The sequence below is a fragment of the Symphalangus syndactylus genome, chromosome 23, assembly GCF_028878055.3.
Source record: "Symphalangus syndactylus isolate Jambi chromosome 23, NHGRI_mSymSyn1-v2.1_pri, whole genome shotgun sequence".
NCBI classification, from domain to species: Eukaryota; Metazoa; Chordata; class Mammalia; order Primates; family Hylobatidae; genus Symphalangus; species Symphalangus syndactylus.
In genome coordinates, this window is record NC_072445.2 from 37,002,293 (window position 1) to 37,029,852 (window position 27,560).

At 40.7% G+C, this 27,560-nt stretch overlaps 1 protein-coding gene across 3 annotated transcripts in view; it reads left to right on the forward strand.

The window, feature by feature from the left end:
• The window catches only part of ILRUN (inflammation and lipid regulator with UBA-like and NBR1-like domains), a 112,629-nt gene that overhangs the window by 24,399 nt on the left and 60,670 nt on the right, over positions 1-27,560 (forward strand). For 2 of the 3 annotated variants that reach the window (XR_008654245.2, XM_055263833.2), the window contains exons 2-3: positions 19,044-19,198; positions 27,180-27,377. Coding sequence is in view for 2 of the 3 variants with exons in the window: in XM_055263833.2 (XP_055119808.1) it covers positions 19,044-19,198; positions 27,180-27,377 (353 nt within the window). In the remaining variant the exon portion in view is untranslated. The remainder of the gene's footprint in view (positions 1-19,043; positions 19,199-27,179; positions 27,378-27,560) is intronic. The other variant, XM_055263835.2, reaches the window with a different exon arrangement.

Genomic DNA, 27,560 nt, shown 5'->3' on the forward strand with positions numbered 1-27,560 from the left:
TGCACTGTGTTGCCCAGGCTAGTCTTGAACCCCTGAGCTCAAACCATCCTCTTGCCTTGGGCTCCCAAAGTGCTGGCATTACCGGCTTGAGTCACCAATCTTACTGTTTATCTCATTATAATGTTTAAATGTTTATCAACACTTGAGCCATTAGTGTGCTTGGATTACTTTTCTTTCTCAGCACAATATTTTGCTGCCCTGAGGGTGATAATTGTCTTGATTTTTGGTCTGTTCAGTCTTTCTTTTACTATCCTCAAACTCCTTACTGACTATATATATATAAAATTTATTCTCAGTAGTAGATTCTGACACTGTAAGTGTTCTGTCGGTTTTATCTTTTTGAAGAATTCTTTTCTAGAACGTTGGACCTACTCTGATCTGGACTGGTTGAGCTCTAGGTCTGCACACATCTCATCCCTGGGGTTTCTTTTAGCCCTTCTTTGTTGGAACCTCTGTTTCCTGGACCCCATTTTTTTTTTTTTTTGAGACGGAGTCTTGCTCTGTCGCCCAGGCTGGAGCGCAGTGGCATGATCTCGGCTCACTGCAAGCTCCGCCTCCAGGGTTCACACCATTCTCCTGCCTCAGCCTCCCGAGTAGCTGGGACTACAGGCGCCTGCCACTACGCCCGGCTAATTTTTTTGTATTTTCAGTAGAGACGGGGTTTCACCGTGTTAGCCAGGATGATCTCGATCTCCTGACCTCGTGATCCACCTGTCTCGGCCTCCCAAAGTGCTGGGATTACAGGTGTGAGCCACTGCACCTGGCCCCTGGACCCCATTTTTTTTAAAGCTTCCTGAAAGTGCAAGAGAGATAAAATTTGAAACTTTTGCATTCTGAAATTTTTCTTGCCTTGATACTTAGCTGATATCCCAGGTTTTGCTGGGGAGCAGTTTTTTAAGGTTGAGAATATTTTTCTCAGGTTTTGAAGGCACTGATCCTTTGTCTTGTGTTTTCAGTGGTAATGTTGAAATATTCTGATTCTTTGTTCTTTGAATGAATCCTGTTTTCTCCCCTCTCTGAAAACTTTTGGTAACTTTGCTGTGTCCCTAGTGTCCTGAAATTTGATGATGATGCATTTCAGCATTCATTTTCTTATATTTTGTTCAGCTTTGGTGTGCCCTTTCAGTCTGGAAACTCCCTTCTCTTGTTATTGGAAAATTTCTTGAATTGATCCTTTAATTTCCTCTCCTTCCCTTTCTCTGTTCTCCTTTATTGGAGCTCCTGTTTTTCAGATATTGGACTTTCTGGTCTGGTTCTGTAATTATGTTTTCTTTTTACCTTTTGACAAAATGTTTGCTTTGTTTTCTGGGTGATCTCAGCCTTGTTTCCTTCAAGTTGTGTTTTTTTTATTTATTTACTTTAGTTTTGTTTATTTCATATTAGATGCTTTACCATAAATATATTGTGGTTCTTGACTACATACACCTATTTAAAAAAATTTTTTTTTAAAGAGACAGGTTTTCTCTTTGTTGCCCAGAGTGGTCTTGAACTCCTGGGCTCATGAGATCCTCCCACCTCAGCCTCCCAAAATGCTGGGATTAGAGGTGAGCCACCACACCCGGCCCATAACATACTCCTATTTACGAGTGGAACACAAAAAGAGGATTTGGGTTGGGCACAGTGGCTCACACCTGTAATCCCAGCACTTTGAGAGGTGAGTGGCTCACTTGAGGTCAGGAGTTCGAGACCAGCCTGGGCAATGTGGCAAAACCTCCATCTCTACTAAAATTACAAAAATTAGCCATGTGTGGTGGCGCACAGCTGTAGTCCCAAGTACTCGGGAGGCTGAGGCAGGAGAACCCAGGAGGCGAAGTTTGAAATGAGCTGACATTGTGCCACTGCACTCCAGCCTGAACGACAGAGCGAGACTCCATCTCAAAAAAAAAGGGGTGGAAGCTATGGGCATGACTATGACTATAGTGTGTAACTGTGGGCTTGACAGCCCCACCCATTTCCTCCAGGGTGGGGCAGTCCCTGAGCTATGCAGTGTTGTGACTACATTAGGGGATCTGAGACCTAACTAGTGGGTTTAAGCAGATGTATAACCTCTCCTGTTTTTGTACATGTGTTTATTCCTGAACTGTTTTGGGATACTCATTGTTAACCAGGTTGCTACTCTACTTTTCCCACTGCTGGCTAAGGAAGATTCAACTTTTTCAGGTTGGCTAAGTCATTTTCCACTTGTCTGCTTCCCAGTTCCCTTAAGTTGCCTCACTTGTTCATTTTGTCCTAGTGAATTCACGCCTTTTTCCCCCATCCCTGTATTTTAGGAGGGCTTAGGAAGGGAGCTGAGGCTAATGCAATGCATTCAGCCTTCAGTCTTTAACTGGAAACTGAAAGGAAGTACTGGATTTGCATCTAAAAGTTTTTATTCTGCCTTTCATTCTTATGATTTATATGGTTTTTTGGATATGATGTAACATTTTGGTATGCCAGTTGAATGATCCATTAAGTTTTAACAGTGTTATTGCCACATATATTATACAGATAACTTTCTTTCTCCAAATAGAATGAAAGGCTAAAGAACAAACTGTAGATGGTTATCTCTGGTTAATGGGATTAGTTGTTTTTCAGTTTCTTTGTGCTTTTACTTTATTTTTGCTTTTTTTGGGACAGGGTCTTGATCCTCACCCAGGCTTTAGCGCAGTGGCGCGATCACGGATCACTGCAGTCTCAACCTCCCAGACTCAGTTGATACCCCCACGTCAGCCTCTTGAGTAGCTGGGACTATAGGTGCATGCCAGCACACCTGGCTACTTTGTGTATTTTTTGTTGCCCAGGCTGGTTTTGAACTCCTGGGCTTAAGTGATCTGCCCACCTCAGCCTCCCAAAGTGGTGGGATTACATGCCCGGACCCCGGCCTCTGTGCTTTCACTTTAATTCATAAGTTTTTCTATATTGAATATGTGTTACTTGTATAATTGGGAAAAATAGTATTTAAGTAGAGAAAAAAATTGCTAATTAATCAAATCCTTGGATGAAAGTTGGCTTTAGGGATCAATGTGCTCCTCTGTTACTTAATCCTAAATATCTCAAGAGTTGTGCTGTGTCTTTTACCTCTTCTAGGTAATCTGCAATTAGAAGCACTAATTTTAGGGGGTATGTATATCATTTCTCCTTTTTTTTCTTTTCTTTTTTTTTTTTTGAGACGGGGTCTCACTCTGTCACCCAGGCTAGAGTGCAGTGGCTCACTGCTACCTCTGCCTCCTGGGTTCAAGTGATTCTCCCACCTCAGCCTCCTGAGTAGCTGGGACTACAGGCACATGCCACCACACCTGGCTAATTTTTGTATTTTTTTTTTTAGTAGAGACAGGGTTTCACCATGTTGGCCAAGCTGGTCTTGAACTCCTGACTTCAAGTGATCTGCCCGCCTCAGCCTTCCAAAGTGCTGGGATTACAGTTGTGAGCCACTGCACCCGGCCCTATCCTCATCTTTTAATTTTGAAGATTTTCAAACCAAAGAAAAGTTGAGATACTAACACGGTGATTCTGTATACTCTTCACATAGATTCGCTGGTTATCGCCATTTTGCCACATTTGCTTTATCTTTTAAGTACCTTTACTGAAGTATAATTTGCATACCATAAGTTAACCCATTTTAAATGTATAATTCAGTGATTTTTAGTAAGTTTATCCGTCTGCAACCATCACCCCAATCCAGTTTTAGAACACTTTCATTACTCCGGTAAGATTTTTTTCTGCTACAGTTAATCCATACCCACCACCCAGCCTTAGGCAACCACTAATCTTTTTTGTTTCTAAAGATTTGCATTTTTGGCCAGGCGGGGTGGCTCATGCCCATAATCCCAGCACTTTGGGAGGCCGAGGTGGGTGGGTTGCCCGAGGTCAGAAGTTTGAGACCAGCCTGGCCAACATGGTGAAACCCTGTCTCTACTAAAAATACAAAAAATTAGCTGAGCGTGGTGGTGGGTGCCTGTAATCCCAGCTACTTGGGAGACTGAGGCAGGAGAATCGCTTGAACCCGGGAGGCAGAGGTTTCAGTGAGCCGAGATTGCGCCATTACACTCCAGCCTGGGCAACAAGAGCAAAACTCCATCTCAAAAAAAAAAAATAAGAGTTGCCTTTTCTCCACATTTTTTTTAAGTGGAAATCATGTACTATGTAGTCATGTATCTGGCTTGTTTCACTTAGCACAGTGTTTATGATGTTCATTTGTGCTTTAGCATATATCAGTATATCATTCATTTTTATTGTTGAGATGTGGTATGGATATACCACATTTTGTTTACTTATGTTAATTAGTTTTGTATCATCTAGGTGTGTTAACTCTGAAGTCAGATGACTCAGTAGTCAATTTTATGTATGTTTGAATTTATGGTTAATTGTGAGGCCTTCACACGTAATTATTCGTGTAATTAATATTTAATACACAGGCAGTAATAAAAGTAACAACCACATTGATGGTTCCGGAGACCAATGTACAAGTCGTGTGGTTGTGGAAGTCTTTTGGCTGGCAATTGGTGGGAGGGGTGTTTGTCGCTGTTTCTCTTGGGCAGAGCCTCCACAACAGCTGCCTTGTCAAAAGAAGGCTTCAGGCTGGGCATGGTGGCTCACGCCTTTAATTCCAGCGCTTTGGGAGGCCAAGATGGGAGGATCACTTGAGCCCAGGAGTTTGAGACCAGCCTGGGCAATAAAGTGAGACCCTTTCTCTACCAAAAAAAAAAAAAAAAATAGCTGTGTGTGATGGTACATACCTTTAGTCCCAGCTACCCGCAGGCTGAGGCAGGAGGCTCACTCGAGCCCAGGAAGTTGAGGCTGCAGTGAACTATAATCATGCCACTGCCTTCCAGCCTGGGCAACAGAATGAGACTGTCTCATAAAAACAAAAGACTCATGCCTGTAATCCCAGCACTTTGGGAGGCCGAGACAGGTGGATCACCTGAGGTCAGGAATTCAAGACCAGCCTGGCCAACATGGTGAAACCTTGCCTCTACTAAAAATACAAAAAATTAGCCAGATGTGGTGGCGGGCACCTGTAATCCCAGCTACTCAGGAGGCTGAGGCAGGAAAATCATTTGAATTCGGGAGACGGAGGTTGCAGTGAGCCAAGATTACACCATTGCACTCCAGCCTGGCGACAAGAGCGAAACTCCATCTCCAAAAAAAACAAAAAACAAAAAACAAAAAATTAGCCAGGCATTAATTTTTTTAAATAGTAGTCCCAGCTACTTGGGAGGCTGAGATGAGAGGATTGCTTGAGTGCAGGAGTTCTAGGCTGCAAAGAGCTAAAATCCTGCCACTGCACTCCAGCCTGGGTGGCAGAGTGAGACTGTCTCCAAAAAAAGAAAAGAAGGTTTCAGAGTTCTTATAGGTAGCCTCTGAAGGCGCCTTGGATAAGGCTCGGTCTTGACTGTTTTTGTGATCTTTTGTAGATGGGCCTATTATTGTTATTTTAGCCACTTTTTACTTTTTATCAGTTTATTTTAGGTCTTGGGTGGCACCATGTAACAAGTAAAGTAGGTGTTATCATCTCAGTCTTTTATGCATGTGTTAATCGATTTGAGGGGTGAACATCACTGTGGGCTGAATGTTACTTGATGTGAGGGACTATTTTGAGACATTAGGATCACAGATCATTATATCAATGTATAAGTTGATGTACATTTGCATTTTTACTTACTGACTCTATTATGAATAAAGCTGCCGTGAACATTTCACTTGTGAGACTGTGTGGACATATTTTTAAATTTATCTTGGGTAGATACATAGGAAGGGAATTGTTAATTTGTATGGTAAAGTTATGTGTAGCTTTTTAAGAATCTGCTAAACTGTTTTCCAAAGTAATTACCATTCTACATTCTTAGCAGCATTGTATGAGAGTTCTCTCAAGCTTTTATACTTTTTTTTTCCTGAACCATTTGAGATAACTTGCAAGGATTGTGAGATTTCACCTTTAAGCCCTTCAGCAAATATATCCTGGGAGAACAAGAGCATCATTCTACATGACTACAGTACCATTGTCACTCTGAAGGAATTTAACATGGAAACAGAAGTTTTATCTAATATATAGCCCATCTCTAAATTTGTCCCCAGAATGCCCTTTACAACCTTCCTTTTTTTAATGCAGGATCTTCTCAGGGATCTTATGTTATCTTTGGTTATCGTGTCTCTTTAGACTTCTATCTAGAACAGTTCCCTCGCCTTTCGTGGGTATTCTATGACACTGACATTTTTAGAGTTCATGCCAGTCGGAGTGTCCTATGTTGTTGGTCAGTCGTGATTAGAATCGGATTATTTTGTTGGAAATAATACATAGATGATGCTGTGTCTTCTATTGCATCACATCAGGAGGCATATTATGTTAGTTTGTCCTATTATTGACTATGCTAAAATTGAATATTTGGTTAAGATAGTGTCCACCTGTTTTTCTCCTCTATAATTAATAAGTAATCTGTGGGGATGACTCTCAGACTGGGACTATCCTGTTTTCCCAACGGTCTTTCTCTCTACTATTTTAGTATCTATTGATGATCCTTGACTGAGTTGATACTGCATAGGTGGTTGCAAAAAGGTTATTATCTAATTTTGTTGTTCCATCTTCGTTTATTGTTTGGCATTCTTCTGTAAATATATTAATTTTTAAATACAACATATCAAATTAGACTCATGAAAGGAATTCATGGTGAATAAAGCCAAATTTTGGTCGTGTTTTTGTTTAACATTGTGAGCCTAAGTGTATTTGCCTTACCTTCAGCCATACAGGATCCAGAGAAGGGGTATTGAGAAAGATCTCCTTGACCTTTGTAAAGCTTGAACTACATAAACACCTTCATTCACTATGTTTACATTATTTGGGGATGTGTGCTGCTTTTCTGTCTTTGAGAGACCAAACTTTCTTTAAGGAAGAAGCAGAATAAACTATAGATAGATTTTTTTTCTCTCAGTTTTTAGTATCTTTTTCTTTGTAAACCAGATTGGATAGTTTTTTTTCATGTATATTTGGGTGGCTTTATGATTTCTTGATGGAGGGGAAGGCTAGTAATTTTACGGGTGATAATTATGCAGTGTCATGTAAAGAAGCTATTTTTAAAAGTCTTTTTATTCTGGAATGCATAAGAAATGCCATAGTTGGATGGGCTGTCTTAAACCTGCTTGGTTGTCATCTGAAGAGTTGGTTTCCCAGAACATGAAAACATTAACAGAATACGTGAGATTGTTTGCAAGTACAACAGGACTTTTACAGGATATATTCTTTAAGTGTTGTATCCCTTGTTTGTGCTGATTAGTTATTAAAAATGATAGCATTCTCTTACATATCCCATATTTATACTGTCATTAGTTTGTAAAAGAAAAGGAGGCCTGTTACTCTGAGGCCTGTGAATTATCATAAAGTTTGTTTTTATTCTTTTTCCAAGTTCCATCTAGTTTTAGCCCCCTATTTGTAAGTATATAGCTTTTTTTTTTTTTTTTTTGAGACAGAGTTTCGCTCTGATTGCCCAGGCTGGAGTGCAGTGGCGCGATCTTGGCTCACTGCAACCTCTGCCTCCCGGGTTCAAGCGATTCTCCTGCCTCAGCCTGGCGAGTATCTGGGATTACAGGCATGCAACACCACGCCTGGCTAATTTTATATTTTTAAGTAGAGATGGGGTTTCTCCGTGTTGGTCAGGCTGGTCTCGAACTCCCGACCTGAGGTGATCCGCCTGCCTTGGCCTCCCAAAGTGCTGGGATTACAGGCATGAGCCACCATGCCCGGCCAAGTATATAGCTTTTTAAAGGTACCTGTATACCAGAAAGCAGCCAAATATGTCCACAGAGTACTTGGAGATACTGGCTGCAGAATGAGTAGAGTTGGGGGTCAGAGTTTAAATGCCATGTGGCATTCTTTGGTCGTATTAGGTAACATGACATTGTCTTTGCCCATCATATATTAGAATTTGGCTAAGGTTTATTTACGTTTTTGCTCTTGTGAAGAGAATAAGATAGCATAGGGCTATAGATTTTCTCTTAGATGTATATCCTAGGGTGCATTTTTCTGGGTGAAGTATGTTGATGGTATGGCCAGCATTTTTTTTTTTTTTTTTAAGCAGAGATGAAACTAAAGGTACTTTGGAGCACACTGTCAGGAAATCTCAAAGGCAAGAATTATTAGACAGTTGTAAAGTATTTTAATCAAAGGTGTATGCAAAAGTGTGGCATTTCTTTTTAAAGCCTATGCATTTTTCACTGTATGCAGAAACAAGAGGATGGAATGTTGGTTCATAATTTTGGTTTTTTGGCAATTTTTTCCTTTTTAATAAATGAAGGCTGGGCGTAGTGGCTCATGCCTGTAATCCCAGCAGTTTGGGAAGCTAAGGTTGGAGGATTGCTTGAGGCCAGGAGTTCGAAACTAGCCTGTGAAATGTAACAAGACCCTATCTCTATTATAATTAAAAAATGTATTAAAAAAATCAAAAACAGCTGGTCATGGTGGCTCACGCCTACTATAATCCCAACACTTTGGGAAGCTGAGGTGGGAGGATTACTTGAGGCCCAGCGTTTGAGACCTGTGTGGGCAACATAATGAGACCCCCATATCTCTCCTTCTCTCTCTGTCTCTTTTTTTGAGACAGCGTCTTGTCGCCCAGGGTGGAGTGCAGTGGTACAATAACAGCTTGCTGCATTCTTGACCTTGTGGGGTCAGGCGTCCCGAGTAGCTGGGACTACAGGTGTGTGCCACCAAGTCTGGCTAATGTTTTTATTTTTTTGTAGAAAAGGGGTCTCCCTGTGTTGCCCAGGCTGGTCTTGAACTCCTGGGCTCCAATGATCCTGTCTCAGCCTCCCAGAGTGCTGGGATTATAGGTGGTGAGCTACCATGCCTAGCTTGAGACCCGCATCTCTACCAAAAAAAAAAAAAAGATAATAAGATGAACCAGATGTTGTGGTGTGCACCTGTACTTCTACTTGGGAGGTTGAGGCAGGACGATTGCCTGAGTCCAGGAGTTCGAACCTGCAGTCAGCTGTGAGTGTGCCACTGCACTCTCCAGCCTGGGTGACAGCACAAGACCCTGTCTATCTCAAAAAACAAAACAAAACAAAAAATTGCTGGTATTTTTTAGAAAATAGCTCTCTGACCAGGATGAGATACATTTGACTGCTACTGGTTTATGGTAAGTTCCCTGTTAGGTAACAAACTTTTGAAAGCCATACTTCATTATAGATTTATCTGATCATTTCGTAACTGCTATTTTAAACCATTTCCTAAAGTTTCACGAGGAACAATAAACCGTAGACATTTTGTCTATAAAGATAGCTTTTTCTCAATCACATTTTGTTTGTCATTCTGGGACTTTTTGGGTATCATATATTTTCATGTCTCTCCTGGGCCAGTGTTCCAGCATTTTCAAAAATTACAGTTAACACTGAACCTAGTGATTGTTTCCCATTTCGGGAAGTATCCATGACAGTTTAGTTCAGGGGGCAACAAGAATGGGAGTTATTTCTAAATATGTATCTTTGATGGCAAATTGAGTTCTTGGAAGCAGAGTTATTATGAAGGAAATGACTCAGCAAAAAAACAGCACCATTTTGATCCCGGTGCTGTGCCATGCCCCTGTAATCATAGCTACTCAGGAGGCTGAGGCTAGAGGAACCCTTGAACAGGAGTTTGAGACCAGCCTGGGCAACATAACAAGAGCCTGTCGCCAAAAAACCCACAAAACCCCACCATTTTCATTGCAGTCTTTATTCTGCTTTCATATTCATAGTTTTTTCTTGTTATGATAAACATTTTCAAATATACAGTAAAGTAGAATAATACAATGTGTAACCATTATATTAGTTTTTGGTGCTGTGATACATTACCACAAACTATGTGACTTAAAAACACATTTATAATTTTAGCAGTTCTGGAGGTCACAAGTTCAAATGGTCTCTGCACTAAAATCATGGCGTCATCGGCACTCTGTTCCTTTTGAAGAACCTTTTCTTGCCTTTTCCTGCTTCCAGAGGCCACAGGCATTCCTTAGCTCATGGCCCTGTTTCTCCTTCTTCAAAGCTGAGTCCTTCTTACACTGCTGTTCCTCGGTTCTCTCTTTAAATTCCCTCTTCCACTCTTAAAGAAGTGATTGCATTGGTTTCATCTGGATAATTCTGGATAATCTCCCTATTTTAAGGTCAGCTGATTAACACCCTTAATTCCTCTTTGCAATATAACAACATATTCATAGGTTCCAGGGACTGGGACATTATTAGGATGATGAAAATGTTCTGAAACATGATATTCTAAACATGGCGATGGTTGTACAATTCTGTAAATTTACTAAAAATCATTGAATTGTACAGTTGAAATGGGTGGATTTTATGCTGCATAAATTATACCTCAGTAAAATTGCTTTTTAAAGAGACCTTAGCTGGACGGGGTGGCTCATGCCTATATTCCCAGCACTTTGGGAGGCCAAGGCAGGAGGATTGCTTGGAGTTCAAAACCAGTCTGGGCAACATAGTGAGACCCTGTCTCTCTCTCTGTCTTTTTTTTTAAGTTTAAAATTTTAAAGACAAAAATTTTAGAAACCTTTAGGTGCTCTCCTTTCATTTTAGGAGTAAATCCAAATTTCGTTTTCTTTTTTGAGACAGGGTCTCATGCTGTCACCCAGGCTGGGGTACAGTGGTATGACAATAGCTCACTGCAGCCTCAACTTCCTGGGCTCAAGTGATCTTTCCACTTCAGCCTTCTGAGTAGCTGGGACTATAGGCACGGGCCACTATACCCAGATAATTTTTCAATTTTTTTGTAGAGACGGAGTCTCACTTTTTTTCGCAGGCTGGTCTTGAACTCCTGGCATTAAGTACTCCTCTTGCCTCAGCCACCCAAAGTGCTGGGATTCCAGGCATGAGCCGTCATGATCCTTTAGTGGTAAAACATACTTAACACTTCCTATCTTAACTCTTTTTTTTTTGAGACAGGATCTCACTCTGTCACCCAGGCTAGTGTGGAGTGGCATCATTAGGGATCACTGTAGCCTTGAACTCCTGGGCTCAAGGGAACCTCCCACTGCAGCCTCCCAAGTAGCTGTGACTATAGGTGCACACCACCCTGTGTAGTCCCAGCTCGGCTAATTTTTAATTTTCTTTTAAATTTTATAGAGACAAGGTCTCACTCTGTTGCCCAGGCTGGACCAATCTTGGGCTCAAGCAGTCTTCCTGCCTTGGCCTCCCAAAGTGCTGGGATTACAGGCGTGAGCCACGATGCCTGGCCCATCTCACCCATTTTTAAGTGTACTGTTCCGTAGGGTGTTACGTATATTTACATCATTTTGCAACCAATCTCCAGGATTCTTTCATCTTGCAAAACAGAAACTATGTACTCATTAAACAACTACCCACTTTCCATATAAGTATTTGACCTTTGTGACGGACTTATTTCACTCAGCATAAAATCTTCAAGTTTCATCCATGTTATGTGTTTCAGAATTTTCTTCCTTTTTAAGGCTAAATAATATCCCATTACATGTATAAATCACATACTGTTTATTTGTTCGTTGGTCAGTGGACACTTGGGTTGCTTTCACCATTTGACTGTTATGAATAATGCTGCTCTGAACATGCATATTCTTTTTTAGAACTGCTTTCAGTTCTCTTAGATACCCAGAAGTGGAATTGCTAGATCTGAGTAAGTTTTAACTTCATGCTCCAGCTTCTCTTCTATGTCTTTTTCTTTTTCTTTTTTTTTTTTTTTTGAGATGGGGTCTTGCTCTGTCGCCCAGGCTGGAGTGCAGTGGCACGATCTCGGCTCACTGAAAGCTCTGCCTCCCGGGTTCATGCCATTCTCCTGCCTCAGCCTCCCGAGTAGCTGGGACTACAGGTGCCCGTCACCACACCCAGCTAATTTTTTATATTTTTAATAAAGACGGGGTTTCGCTGTTTTAGCCAAGATGGTCTCGATCTCCTGACCTTGTGATCCGCCCGCCTCGGCCTCCCAAACTGCTGGGATTACAGGCGTGAGCCACCGCGCCTGGCCTCTTCTATGTCTTTTAATTGGCTTTGTACTTTCCATTCAAACTCTCTCTAGAAGCCATTATACAATTTTGAACTAATTTGGACCTATTATGTTGAAAATAACAAACTTACTTTAAACTAGATAATGATAAAAGGGTTTATTTAAGGATATTTTTATGTTACACAGAACCCAAAGACAGAAATGTGTTTGTGCTTCAGGAACAACTAGACTCAAGGACTTGAAATACCTTTAGGTTTCTTTCTCTGTGTGTTTTATCTAGATATTTGCAGTGGTCTTTTATCTCTGTTGAAGAGAGCCATGACTGTCCAGAGCTCTCAAATGCATAGTTTATAGACCAGATACTATGAGAGAAACTTTCTTAGTTCCAGTTCTAAATTTCTCAGTACCCCCACCTCCATGAGCCACCGTGCCCGGCCCTCACAGAACATTTTAAAGAGTTGTAGAGTGTATAGCCTTGTGCCTACCACCTAGATTCCACAATGGGTAACATTTTTGCCATATTTGCTTTCTTTATGTAAGATTTTTAAAAAATCATTTGAAAGTTGTAGACATTATGTGACCCTTGATCTTTAAATGTTTCTGCATGTATCTTTTTTTTGTTTCTGCATGTATCTTTTAAAAACAAGGATATTCTCATACATAACTATGTACTATTACCTAATACAATAATAAAACAATGCCACCACTTCCTTTCTTTTTTGTGGCAGAGTACTTATTTTTTATTTTCTACTTGGAAAATGGTATAGCTGCTGAAGACACAAGGACCAGTTCTAAAAAGTAATAAAATTAATGGATCAATAAATAGCTAGGAAAAGAAGAGAGGAGAAACAATTTTAGACGCCATAGGGCTCTAAGAAGTGGGTAAAATGTTGATATTAACTTTGTCCCTCCTCTGAATGTAATTTTCCACAAATTCTTTTTACTAGTTGTCTTCACATATTAAAGAGTATCTATGAGTACATTTTTAGGTTGACAGTATTGACCGTTGCCTTTAGCCCAACTCCAATTCCCTATTTGCAGTCATCTTTCTGTTTCAATGAAAGTCTTAGTTTCTTTCCAGGCTTTAAAATTCATAGTAGTTACAAGTATGTAATGTTTGGCCCCTCTTTTTGGTATTCCATGTTAGAGTCCTCTCACATTGATGTTGGAAGGCCCTGGTTAAGAACATCTATTTTGCCGAGCCTTTTTCCGACCAAATTACCTTTTTGGTCATTCAGAGATAGTAAAGTCTTCTTGATTCTTGGTGGGTACATGGCTTTAGTAGCAATATTATTGGCATACCCCAGATGAAGAAAACCTCTTGTGGTTCGGGATAACTATCTCTTGAAGCCCTAAGATGCTGTTGTTCATGCCTGATAACATGGGTTCATTATTCTGTTTCCCATTTTAATTTGTGTCCAAATAAGGTTGGTAGTTTTCTTTTTCTCATAAATAATTTGTGTTCTTTTGAGTTTCTCACTTGTTCAGAGAATGGAAAGAAAAGGTATCTAGTTTTTTTTTTTTTTTTTCCTTGAGAATCTGAGCTAATGGCATTCCTTCTCTATTTCTGATTTTCTTTATTTTTTTGATAGGGTCTCACTCTGTTGCCCAGGCTGGAGTGCAGTGGTGCAATCTCAGCTCACTGCAGCCTCACCCTCCTGGGATCAAGTGATCTCCCACTTCAGCCCCCTGAATGGCTGGGACTGTAGGTGTACGCCACCATGCCTGGCTGATTTTTTTTTTTTTTTTTTTTGAAGAGATGGGGTTTCGCCATGTTACCTAGGCTAGTCTCGAACTTCTAGGCTGAAGTGATCTACCTGCCTCTGCGCCTCCCAGAGTGCTGGGATTATAGGCATGAGCCACCACACCTGGCCTGGTTTTAACTGTTTTCTACTGCCATATTTTTGAATGTTTCTGGCCTCATATAAATATATAGATGATTTTTCTTCCTAAGACGGCCTTATGGGCTGGGCGTGGTGGGTCACACCTGTAATCCCAGCACTTTGGGAGGCCGAAGCGGGTGAATCACCTGAAGTTGGGAGTTCGAGACCAGCCTGACCAACATGGAGAAACCCTGTCTCTACTAAAAATACAAAATTAGCCAAGCGTGGTGGCGCATGCCTGTAATCCCAGCTACTCCAGAGGCTGAGGCAGGAGAATCGCTTGAACCCGGGAGGTGGAGGTTGCAGTGAGCCGAGATAGCACCACTGCACTCCAGCCTGGGGACAGAGTGAGACTCCGCTAAAAAAAAAAAAAAAAAAAAAAAAACAACGACTGCCTTATGTATGTGTATATACAACAAAAATAACTGTTCTATGTTTGTGAATATATGCAAGATCAATTCTTTAAAGAATTCAGTTTAATGGGGGTTACAATTCATTTATAGAATTCATAATGCTAATTAGTATGTTAAGAAAATCAGATGTTCAGAGTGTTATATAATTGGAAAATTCTGGGTAGGTTAAAACTTTTGAATAGGTGTGGCTCTGAATTCTAATAATTACCTAGCCTAGGGCAAATTAACCTCACCTGTCAGTGCCTCAGTAGTCTCATCTATAAAATGAAGGTTGGACAGAGTTGTATTTTATCAGGAAACTTGTTAGTGTTACCAAATTCTTCTCTAGTTCAGGTTAACTTCATTGTCTGTGCAGTTGAAACTGTGCTGTGTACCAAGCCCATCTTTCACCCTAAGCAGGAAAAGCTGCTTTGGGCCCATAGCCTCTGTGCGAGAGGCATTTGGAGTTACCTTTGTTTGAATGTCCCTGGTTAGCTATAGCCTATAAACACTGAAGGCAAGGGCCATGCCTGTCTTGCAATCTGCTGTATCCCTAATGCTCCAGGCCAGGTGCCTGGCACAAGGGTAAATGCTCGTTCATTAAATATTTGTTGAATGAATGACTGCCAACCAGGACATTTGCATACATTGCCTCTGCAATCTTCACAGCCAACATTATAATGAGATAGGTAGTATCAACCCAGTTTTGCAGATGAGTAAAACTGATGGGGAAAGGCTTTAAGGCTGCTTGTTCAAAACCCCACAGCCAAGAGTTGGAGCTGACTCTAAAGATCACAGTCTTTTTTTTCTTGAGTTGGAGTCTTGCCCTGTTGCCCAGGCTGGAGTGCAGTGGCGCAATCTCAGCTCACTGCAAACTCTGCCTTCTGAGGTTCAAGCAATTCTCCTGACTCAGCCTCCACAGGCACCCACCACCATGCCCAGCTAATTTTTGTATTTTTAGTAGAGACAAGGTTTCCCCATGTTGGCCAGGCTGGTCTCCAACTCCTGACCTCAGGCAATCTGCCCTCCTTGGCCTCCCAAAGTGCTGGGATTATAGGTGTGAGCCACTGTGTCCGGCCTAAAGACCATACTCTTTAAAAAAAAAAAAAAAAAAAAAAAAATTATTTCATTGTAATAAAATCTGCATGACATGAAATTTACCATTTTAACCATTTTAAGTATACAGTTCTGTGGCATTAACTATATTGGCAGTGTGCGACTATTACCATCATCCATCTTTTTTTTTTTTTTTTTTTTTTTTGAGACAGAGTCTCACTCTGTTGCCCAGGTCAGAGTGAGTGCAGTGGCACAATTTCGGCTCATTGCAACCTCTGCCTCCTGGGTTCAAGCAATTCGCCTATCTCATCCTCCCAAGTAGCTCATTACAGGCATGCGCTACGCCCAGCTAATTTTTGTATTTTTTGTAGAGATGAGGTTTCACCATGTTGGCCAGGCTGGTCTTGAACTCCTGACCTCAAGTGATCTGCCCGCCTCTGCCTCCCAAAGTGTTGGGATTACAGGCATGAGTCACCACATCTGGCACCAGCATCCATCTTAATCTGTGCTTTTTTTCACTGTTAACGTTGCCTCTGTTTGTTCTTCAGGGTACTCTTAACCATCTGAAATTAGATTTAAAACTTTTTTGAGCAGAAACACCGAAGGAATCTGGAGGTTTAAACTTTCAGACTGCACTGAATGCTGGGTCAGTGTTTTCCCTTTCCCATCATCTCAGCCAGCTCCATTTCATGAAGAATTTCTTGTTGGCTAATAATAGCTGAGTATGTTGTTTTGAACAAGAATACCTGCTATCATGTCTACTTTCTGACACTGAATTGGAGCTGTTTGGTCTATGCCTGCTGTTGCTCAGCCTAGTGGGCCAGTAATTTAAATGCTCTGAATTCTGAGAAGCTGTGTACCCCACATTTGTAGCTGTGTACCTGCTTGATGGATTAGATCACTTGGGCTAAAGTCCACTTTCTGCCTTGTACTTGGGAAATGAATTTGCTTTGTCATCCTCTCCAGCTTCCTGCCAGGATTCCAGTTCGCTGCTTTCAGTTTCAGTTTGGGGTTTAAAAATGTTTCTTAATCTTTCTCTGGCTGAATTACCTGTATAATACACATACAAATAAGCTTTGACTGTGGGATAAGTTGGAAATGTGTGAAAGGAGATTTGAGGGTAGGAATGGATCTGCCTAAGTTGGGTAGCTTGACTTTCCCACTTACTAGTGTTCCTACTGCAGTGGTCTTGAAGTCCTGTCCTGATGGCAGAGCCAAAGGGTGAAATATGACACAGGCTGAGGATGAGAATTGGCAATTGTCCTGAGTGCACAAATAGTTTCTTCCCTCCAAAACATATTTTGCAGCCAAGTGAACAGAAAACAATTTTCAGCAGGCTACTTACTGAAGACCTGCTGCAAAAAAATTCTCTTTTCAAAAAGGTAGACATACAGCTTTTCCAAAATGTTTTCAAAAGAGCAAATTGCAAACTAGGCTTATTTTTCTCCCATATTCTCCCTGATCCCTAAGTGTAATGCTAATTCCAGATATACTTCTAAGCCTGTTTGTGGATGGTAGGGGCTGGATTTCCCCAAGTTTGACCAGTCACAAACATCCTTCACTTTAGATCACTGTCAGCTAGACAGGAAACTGCTGAGAAGACTCAAGTCCAAGCTTTGTATTGAATAGTCAAGCAAACAGGTGCAGTTTGGCCCCAGCCCAGCTCTCTTTATGTAAATATTATCAAGCACATATACCATAGGCAGGCCATTGGTATTGTAATTTCAGTCATTACTGACTAATATGACAGGCCACCAATGCATGAGGCTTGACCTCAGGTACCTGCTCTAAATATAGCCTTCCTTTCTGGCAGCTGCAAGCACCTGGAGGAGCAGGCAGGCCCCCAGCAGAAAATTGTTTGCTGTTATTAGCATTTCTGTTGATCAGTTGTATACTGTCAGAGCTTGTTTCATGCTATGTTTATGTATAATTAAAAACAACTCAGTGGATTCGTTGGTTTATGGTTGGATTATGTTTAGAAACATGCTGTTTGGATTGTTATATAGTGTGGGAAGTGGAGATGATGTCATTGGTTTGAGTAAGACCAGAAGAGAAGCAGTTAATGTAATTACCAATAATTTCCTTGATCTCTGTAATGAACACAGCTTACTGAAACCCTTTAGTGGCCCTTGGTTTCTGGCACTGATAACCAAGCTGACAATCACGCGCTTCTGCTCAATTGGGAACTCTGGCTTATGTGCTTGGTAGTTCCTTCTGATGAAAGGGGATTTGTGAGTAATTAAAAAGAACATCAACATTTACAAAATGATACTTCCAAAAAAGAAACTACAAATGGCTCTTTTTTGTTTTGTTTTGTTTTTTTTGAGACGGAGTCTGGCACTGTTGCCCGGGCTGGAGTGCAATGGTGCTATCTCGGCTCACTGCAACCTCCACCTCCCGGGTTCAAGCGATTCTACTGCCTCAGCCTCCCAAGTAGCTGGGATTACAGGCGCCTGCCACTGTGCCCGGCTAATTTTTTGTACTGTTTTTAGTAGAGACGGGTTTCACTATGTTGGCCAGGCTGATCTTGAACTCCTGACCCCGTGATCTGCCCACCTCGGCCTTCCAAAGTACTGGGATTACAGGTGTGAGCCACTGAGCCCAGCCTTTACAAATGGCTCTTAAACCTGTAAAAAGATACTCAGCCTCTCAAGATCTCACTGAGATGTATTTTTTTTAACCTGTTAGATGGGAAAATCCAAAATGTTAGAGAAACACCACTGATGAGCAAGTGGGGAAAATAGGCATACTCTTATATTCTTGGTGGGACCATTAGCGTACAACTTTTGTTGAGGGAAGTTTGGATATATTTATTAAAACCACAAACTCTGGCACAGCAGTATCACTTAATAGGAATTTATCTCACAGATTGTATACACTTGCATGTATACAAAACTGTGTGCTTAAGCTTACTTATGGAAGAGTTAATGACTGGAAACAAACTCAAAAGTCGACTGGTTAAATGATCCATCTGTATAGTGGTTACAGCTGTAAAAAACAATGAGGATGCTCTTTATATACTAACAGAGATGTTTTCAAGATATAGTATTAAGAGAATAAAGCAAAGGGCATTGTATATTATGCTACCATTTGTATAAAAAAGGGGGAAAATAAGATTGTATATCATGTTTGCTTGAATGTGTATAAGAAAGTTCTGGAAGGATATTTAAGAAAGTAATATGAACAGTTATATCTGTGTGTATGTTGGGGAAAAAGAACATGGTTTTCTGTATTATGTGCACATATTAACTTTATTTTAAAAAGTGAAGCTTCTGGCTGGGCTCAGTGGCTCATGCCTATAATCCTAACACTTTGGGAAGCTGAGATGGATGGATCGCTTGAGCTCAGGAGTTCAAGACTAGCCTGGGCAACATGGCGAAACCCTGTCTCTCTCTTTTTTAATATTAAAAAATAATAATAATACAAAATAAAAAGTAGTGCTTCTTTGAATTCTGTAGTTATAGAGCTCTCTTTTAATTGATTTCTTTACCCATTCTTGTTTTCCTGTGGGTAACAAGGGAGATTTCCTCATACTGTTGCTGATGGTACTAATGTTTGTTACTTTCTATGTGGGAAGAAAGTAATACACAAATTTGTTGGTCCTGGTGTTTTTCCTATTGTTCCTTAGCCAGAATAGAAGGCTTTAAAGACTTGTATACCAGGAGCCTCAGGTTCTGTGACAAACCCTAAGAATCAGGCTTTTTCCTTTTGTTTAACAATTAGGATAATATCATCTGGACAGTACTGAAGTCTGTTGCCTTTTCTCTTTTTCTGTAGGAACCTACAAGCAGCAATCGGCGCCTATTATGACTTTGAGAGCCCAAACATCAGTGTGCCCTCTATGTCCTTTGTTGAAGATGTCACCATAGGAGAAGGGGAGTCAATACCTCCGGATACTCAGTTTGTAAAAACATGGCGGATCCAGAATTCTGGTAAGTACATAATGGGCAATCCTCGCTTGCCTAGTTTTCATTTTCTTAATAGTTAAATAAGAAGGAAATGTTTTAGCTTATGTATGTGATTGTGTAACTACGAGCTTTCTCTTACACATGATATGTAGCATTTTCTTGTACTGATGTGATGACCAAACATTAGTGAAATATCTTCTGCTCTAAAGTAGGAAGAAGAATTTATGTCTCATGCTTCTAAGCCACCTATAACTTAATAGCATCTAAACACAATCCAATATTGGTTTTGTTACTAGGAACTAGACTTGTATATGATGGGGTATTGTCTCTATCTGTACAGTTTTACTTCATCACTTTATTTCTGCTCTAATTAATCTTCCAGTCATTTCCAGCAGGCTAGAGGAGGTATATCCTTGAATAGAACAAGGTAGTTGGAAAGAGCTGTGAGCATCTGCTCTTTTGAAAGCTCTTTTTTTTTTTTTTCAACCACAAGGATGATTGTCTCTGAAACTTCATTAGGATATCTGAGACATTAATACCACTTTGAAAAATAGGGTAGGAAATATGGGAATTTGCTCAAAATGGGAGACAGAGAAATTGTTGGTTAAAGAAAAAAATACAGATCGGGTGTGGTAGCTCACACACAGAATCCCAGCACTTTTTTTTTTTTTTGAGACAGCATCTCGCTCTGTTGCCCAGTTTGGAGTGCAGTGTTGTGATCATGGCTCACTATAGCCTTAACCTCTTAGGCTCAGGCGATCCTCCTGCCTCAGCCTCTCCCAAGTAGCTGGGTCTGCAGGCGTGCACTACTGTGCCGAGCTAATTTTTTAATTGTAGAGATGGAGTCTTCCTGTGTTGCCCAGGCTGATCTCGAACTCTTGGGCTCAAGCTATCCTCTCACTTGGATAGCTGAGATTACATATGTGTACACTGCACATAGCCTCCCAGCACTTTTACAGGTCAAGGCAGGAGGATCACTTGAGCCCAGGAGTTTAAGACCAGCTTTGGCAATGTAGCGAGATCCTGTCTCTACAAACACTGAAAAGAAAAAAATACAAGAAAAACATTGTTTTGATGTACTGCAGCCTCTTTTAAGACAAACTAGAAATAAGTTAACCATAGGCTGAGCGTGGTGGCTCCTGCCTGTAATCCCAGCTTTGGGAGGCCGAGGTGGGAGGATCACTTGAGATGAGGAGTTGGAGACCAGTTGGGCCACCATGATGAAACCCCATCTAAAAATACAAAAATTAGCTGGGTATGGTGTTGGGCACCTTTAATCCCAGCTACTTGGGAGGCTGAGGCAGGAGAATTGTTTGAACCCAGGAGGTGGAGGTTGCAGTGAGCTGAAATCATGCCACTGCACTCCAGGCTGGGTGACAGAGTGAGACTCCATCTCAAAAAAAAATTAAATAAAAATAAATAAGTAAGTTAACCATAGTTCTTTGAAAATGGTGTGTATGTGTCTAAATTTCTTTCTTTCTTTCTCTTTCTTCCTCTTTCTTTCTTTCTTTCTTTCTTTCTTTCTTTCTTTCTTTCTTTCTTTCTTTCTTTTTCTCTTTCTTCCTCTTTCTTTCTTTCTCTCCCTCTCTCTTTCTTTCCTTTCTTTCTTTCCTTCTTTTTCTTTCTTTCTCTCTCCTTCCTTCCTTCCTTCCTTCCTTCCGTCCATCCGTCCATCTGTCCTTCCTTCCTTCCTTCCTTCCTACCTTTCTTTTTTATGTAAGACAAGGTCTCACTCTGTCACCCAGGCTGGGAGTGCTGTGGCGCAATCTTGGCCTCCTGGGCTCAAATGATCCTCTTGCCTTGGCCTCCTGAGTAGTTGGGATTACAGATGTGAGCCGCTGCACCATGCCTGGCTAATTTTTTAAAGTTTTTGTAGAAATAGGGTTTCATTGTGTTGCTCAGGCTGTTCTCAAACTCCTGGGCTCACACGATCCTCCCATCTTGGCCTTCTAAAATGCTGGGATTACAGGCATGAACCACTGCACCTGGCCTTAAATTATTTTCTAATGACTTTTGGGGGCAGGGGTTGGGTTTTGTATTTCATGTCACATCTAATGACAATTTATGTTGACTGGTTGAGGGTGTTTTAACTTTCTTATTATTAATGAGAACTTCAGAGAAAAATTCTGAGAGATGGAAAACTAGGCTAAAAATATGTGTTTGTGGGGGTGCCCTATCTAGCCAGTTAATTTTATATGAGATGATTTAAAACTCTGAGGACTCAAATAAACCTATAAAAGTGACCTTTTATTGATTTGGTTTACTTTTCAGTTCTTTACAATTCAGTTCTTTATGATAGGGAAAGACTGGCTAGACCAGCCTTTTATGTAAGAATATACCAAATTGAATTGTTATTCTTAGTTTTTCTGGCATATTTAGAAGTAACTCTCCTTTGGAGGAAAGTTCAGTGTGTCATTGACCAAACACATAGTTTGGACTGACCCAATGTTGTGGATGACTCAGGACACCTGTGGCTTTGTAAAATTTAATTTGCCCCCTTTCCTTTTTAGTTATAACAGTTAGTTATAACAGTTAGTTTGGGAGGTACATGGTAACAGAGGAAAATAGCCATATTTTCTATTTTTCTTGAAATTCTTACTTGTTCAAAGTCTAATTTACTTTACTTTGCCTAATTTCTTCCTCACCTTGCTTGATTTTGCCTGCTTTTAAGAAAATATCAAGACAGTTTCTTCATTTTATAATAGCTTTTATTCGTCATGTTTTTATTCTGAATTTAAAACCTGCTGTGTTACTGATCAAAAATGCTTTCAGAGGCTGGCTGCAGTGGCTCACACCTGTAATCCCAGCACTTTGGGAGGCCAAGGTGGGCAGATCACTTGAGGTCAAGAGTTCAAGACCAGCCTGGCCAACATGGCAAAACCTTGTCTACTAAAAATACAAAAAATTAGCTGGGCATGGTGTTGCACGCCTGTAGTCCCAGCTACTCTGTGGGCTGAGGCACAAGAATCACTTGAACCCAGGAGGCAGAGGTTGTAGTGAGCCAAGATCGTGCTGCTGCACTCCAGCCTGAGCAACAGAGCCAGACTCCGTCTCAAAAAAAAAAAAAAAGTTTTTTGGAATCTACCAGTGAGATATATATATATATATATATATATAATTTTTTTTTAATAAATGAGGTTTGTTTGGAAAGTGTGACTCATTCAAGTTTTATTTGTTTATTTTAAAGCGAAGTCAGTACCTTGTTTACTTATAGTGAAAACAGTGAAAATGGCCTGGCTTTCTGTGAGCTCTTCAATGTTTTTAAATACTGAAAGTTGTTAGAGTACTGTTGAAATGTTTTAAATACCATGTTGTGGCAGACTAACCATTTTATATTTCAAAAAGCCTCTTGATATATCTACTTATTAGACTGTTACTTGGGTTAATAGGGAGCTTGGGAAGGTTGATATGTAGTAGTTAGAATGTCAGATCAGAACCCTCAAAGCCTACCTTTGATGTTGACTTACAAAAATCTCTCTTGGTGGGCCTGACTGCTTTTCCCCTCTGCATTTGCTTTGTAACCTCAGTTTAAAACAGCTTCTGAATCTCTTTCCTTGTGTGAAAGGGCATTCTTGTGCCTGAACAGGTCTTGAAAGGTTAGGTAGCAGTTGCTAGAGATTTTATCTTTCAAGGTGCTTTGCATAAATAGGTTTTCTCTTCTGGAAGTTGTCCACCCAGCTGTAGAGTAGTTTTAATCTATAAATTGGATGTTTTCCATTCGGTTAAGGAGAATCTGGCCACCCATAACTGAGTATCAGGTATGTTATTTGAGAGAGGAAGAACATGCATGTGCACAGGTTCTTTGGCATCATCCTAGTCTGGCCTGAGTTATTTCTGTAAATAGAGTAGTAACATAGTAGGGCAGGCCTTGGCAATTTTTCCTCTGGCTGTCTTACTCTCATTCATAACCTCCCTAAGAAATAAGCACTCACTGAAAGAGCTACATAAATAATAATTTTCATGGCACTTTTGTCTTGTCATGTTTTAGGTGTGCTGGACATGCAGATATACCACAGATGAGATTGATAGGAATTGCATTAGTTGTTCCAGTAGCTTTCCTGAAGAAGGTGAACGTTGCACACTGTTTAAAATTAAATTCCTGGCCAGGCGTGGTGGCTCAACCCTGTAGTCTACTTTGGGAGGCTGAGGCGGGCAGATCACCTGAGGTCAGGAGTTCAAGACCAGCCTGGCCAACATGGTGAAACCCCATCTCTACTAAAAACCCCATCTCTACTAAAACTACAAAAAAATTAGCCAGGCATGGTGGTGGGCGCCTGTAATCCCACCTATTCGGGAGGCTAAGGCGGGAGAATTGCATGAACCTGGGAGTTGGAGGTTGCAGTGAGCCGAGACCATGCCACTGCACTCCAGCCTGGGTGGCAGAGACTCCGTCTCATCAATAAATAAATAAATAAAATTAAACTCCTAATATTTTTTAAGTCCTTAGATTTAGATTTGCAAAAACAGAACTGAGATATTTAATAACATAGATGCAAAATTCTAGGATTCAGACTTCTGTCACTGTAGAAGCACTGGAAGCTTAGTAAACCTGAGCAGGAAACTTTGGGAGTTAAAATGAAAATTTAAAACTGTCCCTCTAAAAATATGAGTAGACAGAATTCTCTTTACCAGCACCTAGAGCTTCTCAGTTGTTACACTACCATGCTCTGTTGTACAATTGTAGTGAATATTAAGCTGTGCATGTTATGATAACCCTAGTGTTTCTCTGACTTTGGTGAAATTTTTGTGATTGTCATATGAGAGGGTATCTTGGGCATATTGATCCAGAGTCGTCTTTAATTTTTGAACTTCATAGAAGTAAATATAAAGGGATGGGAAAAGAACTTGAGAAAGAACAATTATTTCCCCCATTTTTCTTTTAGTGCATTAAAATAGTTAGCTTTCTACCTTTCTCTTCAGTATGATTCTAGAGAAGATAATTTTGCTTCTTTCATTCAACACATTTTATTATGTTCCAGTCACTTTATTAGGTACAAGGGAGAAATGGTCACAAGATTGATGAAGGTTTCTGCTTTCATGGAGCTTAATATGAAATGCAGTGTCCACACTTATAAGGGTTAAAAAGGAGATCATCATTAAGGTTTGTCTTCTGCATTGCTATTTGGATATTCCTTACTGTCTCCAGACTATTTCTATAATTGTATATACTTACTAAGTCCCAGGATTTCTGGGACTGTTGGACTTTTGATTTTTGTGATGCTTGCTACCATCTCAAAATTGTAACATGACAGGGTTTTTTTTGTTTTTGTTTTTACTTTATTTAAAAAAATAAAGTGATATTTCATATCTGGAGAATTATAGCCTTAATTATATACTTGATTGTGATACTTAACTAGGAACGTCATAAAACACAGATTAGTCTTTCTTTTCTTCTAGATAGAAATCTATCCCCCATTAATCCACTTTGCAACTGAGACTTAATTTGGAGCCCAGTTCTATTATACTTCTCAAATTCAGATTTCAAGTATGCTTAGTGTAGTCCAGACAACTCACTGGTATTTCCCTTCCTTCTGTATCAAACATCAATATCTTTGACCTTTTCAGAGTTACTTGACCTAACAATTGTGACTATAAGAATTATATGTATCATTGATAACGCTCAGAAGGCAGATGATTGGTTTTTCACTTCATAGCCAATGAACACTTCAGAGTTGTTGGTGGATAACTCTTCTAGCCCAGAGGTTCTTTAAATACTCCACTGAGAAGTAATAGGTATCTGGAGTACCAAGAAGGGCAGGACCCTAGCCAAATGCCAATGTTTAATGTTACCCATTTAATGTTTTACTGACTAACTCAGTTTCTCTGGAATATAGCAGCATTCCTTTTGCACAGCTACGATGACCCGATCATCTCAGCTGCTTGTGGTTGTGCCTAGGAGAGCTAAGTTTTTTTCACATCCAGGCTTGGTTTACCTTATTTTCTTATAAGTTCAAAAAACAGACACATTCTTGGGTTTTCATATAAACAGACATTATCTTGTTGCAGGTGTATGTGTATGTGTATGTGTGTGTATGTGTGTATCTTAAAGAATAGCTGTCAATTCAGCCCCATGACAGTAGTATAATTTTTCTCGTGGATTTTGGTCTTTAAGGAGACTGACATTTTGTAAGGTGCTTCATGTTAGCTACTATTCTGCTTGTTGTAAGACAAATAGGCTTTTGCCAGACCTCAGAAATGAAAAAGATAAATTGCGTGTATTGTCAGTATATCATCCACAACCTTTCCACCAGCAGTGGTTGCCCTTTATAGGGTTAACTTAGGACATTTTGTTGGCAAATTTTTTTAAAAGAAGATAGGCTAAAACACAGTGGCCACTGCTTTAGCTGCTACCCCTTAAGACCCAAGGAGCACAGAGGGTGCCATTCATAATGGAGCTGAGATCCCAGGAGTAGAACCCTGGGGTTGCCTTTCTCTGTCTGGTTTCTTTCCAATAGTGAGCCATCAGGTATGTCAAAACTGGGCACTTACAGAGCAAGGAACTGAGGCATCTTAGAGTACTGGTAGGAGATAAATGACAAGCACCCTCTGTTCTAAGAGTCCTACCATGTTCAACTTTTCACAGTGGTTTATTTTTATAATGAATGTATATAGTCCAAAAAAAAAGATATATAGGGGTTTCTGTCTACAGTTAAAAGGGAGTATATCAATTGCTGCATATTGGGGAGACTTCACAGGAAAAATCACATCTAGTCACTGTGTGGCTACCTATACCACTTGACTAGTGGGAACTAGTCAACACATAGATTTCTCATGAATTAGTTACATGAAAATAGGTACACAAGAGTGGGTACCGGCTGGGCACCGTGGCTCATGCCTGTAATCCAGCACTTTGGGAGGCCGAGGCGGGCAGATCACCTGAGGTCAGGAGTTCATGATCAGCCTGGCCAACATGGTGAAACCCCATGTATACTAAAAATGCAAAAATTAGGCCAGGTGCGGTGGCTCACACCTGTAATCCCAGCACTTTGGGAGGCTGAGGTGGGCGGATCATGAGGTCAGCAGTTCAAGACCAGCCTGGCCAACATGGTGAAACCCCATCTCTTGTAAAAATACAATAATTAGCCAGGCGTGGTGATGGGTGCCTGTAATCCTAGCTACTCAGCAGGCTGAAGCAGGAGAATTGCGTAAACCCGGAAGGCGGAGGTTGCAGTGAGCCAGAGATTGTACCATTGTACTCCAGTCCAGGCGACTCTTTACTCTAAAGAGTTACAGGTTAAATTTAACCTGTAACTCTATAAAAATCTATCTCCCTTTGACAGGTCTGATCTACCCTCCTTCCCATCCTTTCCGCAAGTACCTCCAACTGGTGCCATTGTTCCTGCGACCACAGTTCATTGATGTTATCAGGGGAGATCACCCCATTGTTTATATTTTCACCACCACCCAAGGTCTAAACTTTTACTGCCTTTTATATTCATGTGGTCTCTTGAGCTCTTGAGTATTTTATAGTTATGGACCCCAGAAGAAAAGTCATACCTCAGGCAAAAAGCAATTTTAAATTGAGAATAATACCATTGAAATTACTCCTTGTGTGTTTCATCCTCTTGTTTCTGTGGAAAAACTGGCAACAATCAGATATACTGTGAAAATGGACATATGTTACCTTTTAGTAGAGAGAGCCGTCCCCTAAACATGGCCCTGTGCTTCATCTCCTTGGCTCTTCATGGACATCATTCTTAGGTTCTGCAGATTCAGTGTGACGTGTGGCCTTCCCTGGAGTCACCTGAAATACTCGTTGTCTTGAGGAACTGCCTTGCTTTTGCCTTATGTGCTTCTTCATAGGGTTAGACTATTGGTCAGAGGTTGTTGCTTCTGATAATTCCTTTTGATCAGTTGTGTGAGACAATATATGGCTCAGGTGTATGTGGTTAGGTTTATGTATGTATGTGAGAAAAAGAAAGGCCTCTTCTACAGTTTCATAATAAACTGCACCCAGCATAGGACCATTGATTGCCTAACATTTTTTTCTTTTGCTTGAACTCAGGGGCAGAGGCCTGGCCTCCAGGGGTTTGTCTTAAATATGTCGGGGGAGACCAATTTGGACATGTGAACATGGTGATGGTGAGATCGCTAGAGCCCCAAGAGATTGCAGATGTCAGCGTCCAGATGTGCAGCCCCAGCAGAGCAGGAATGTATCAGGGACAGTGGCGGATGTGCACTGCTACAGGACTCTACTATGGAGGTGAGTATGTCCTTGTGCAGCCCAGGGTAAAGGAACTAAGGTAACATAACATCCCCAGTGTTGCTCACAGAGCCTGTCAAATTGCATAACAGGGCATGGCCTCTTTTTAACAGTCACCCCATGCAGGTAAATGATTTGCATTTTATGACAAATTGATTTAGTCTAGTGCCCTTTCTTTTATCC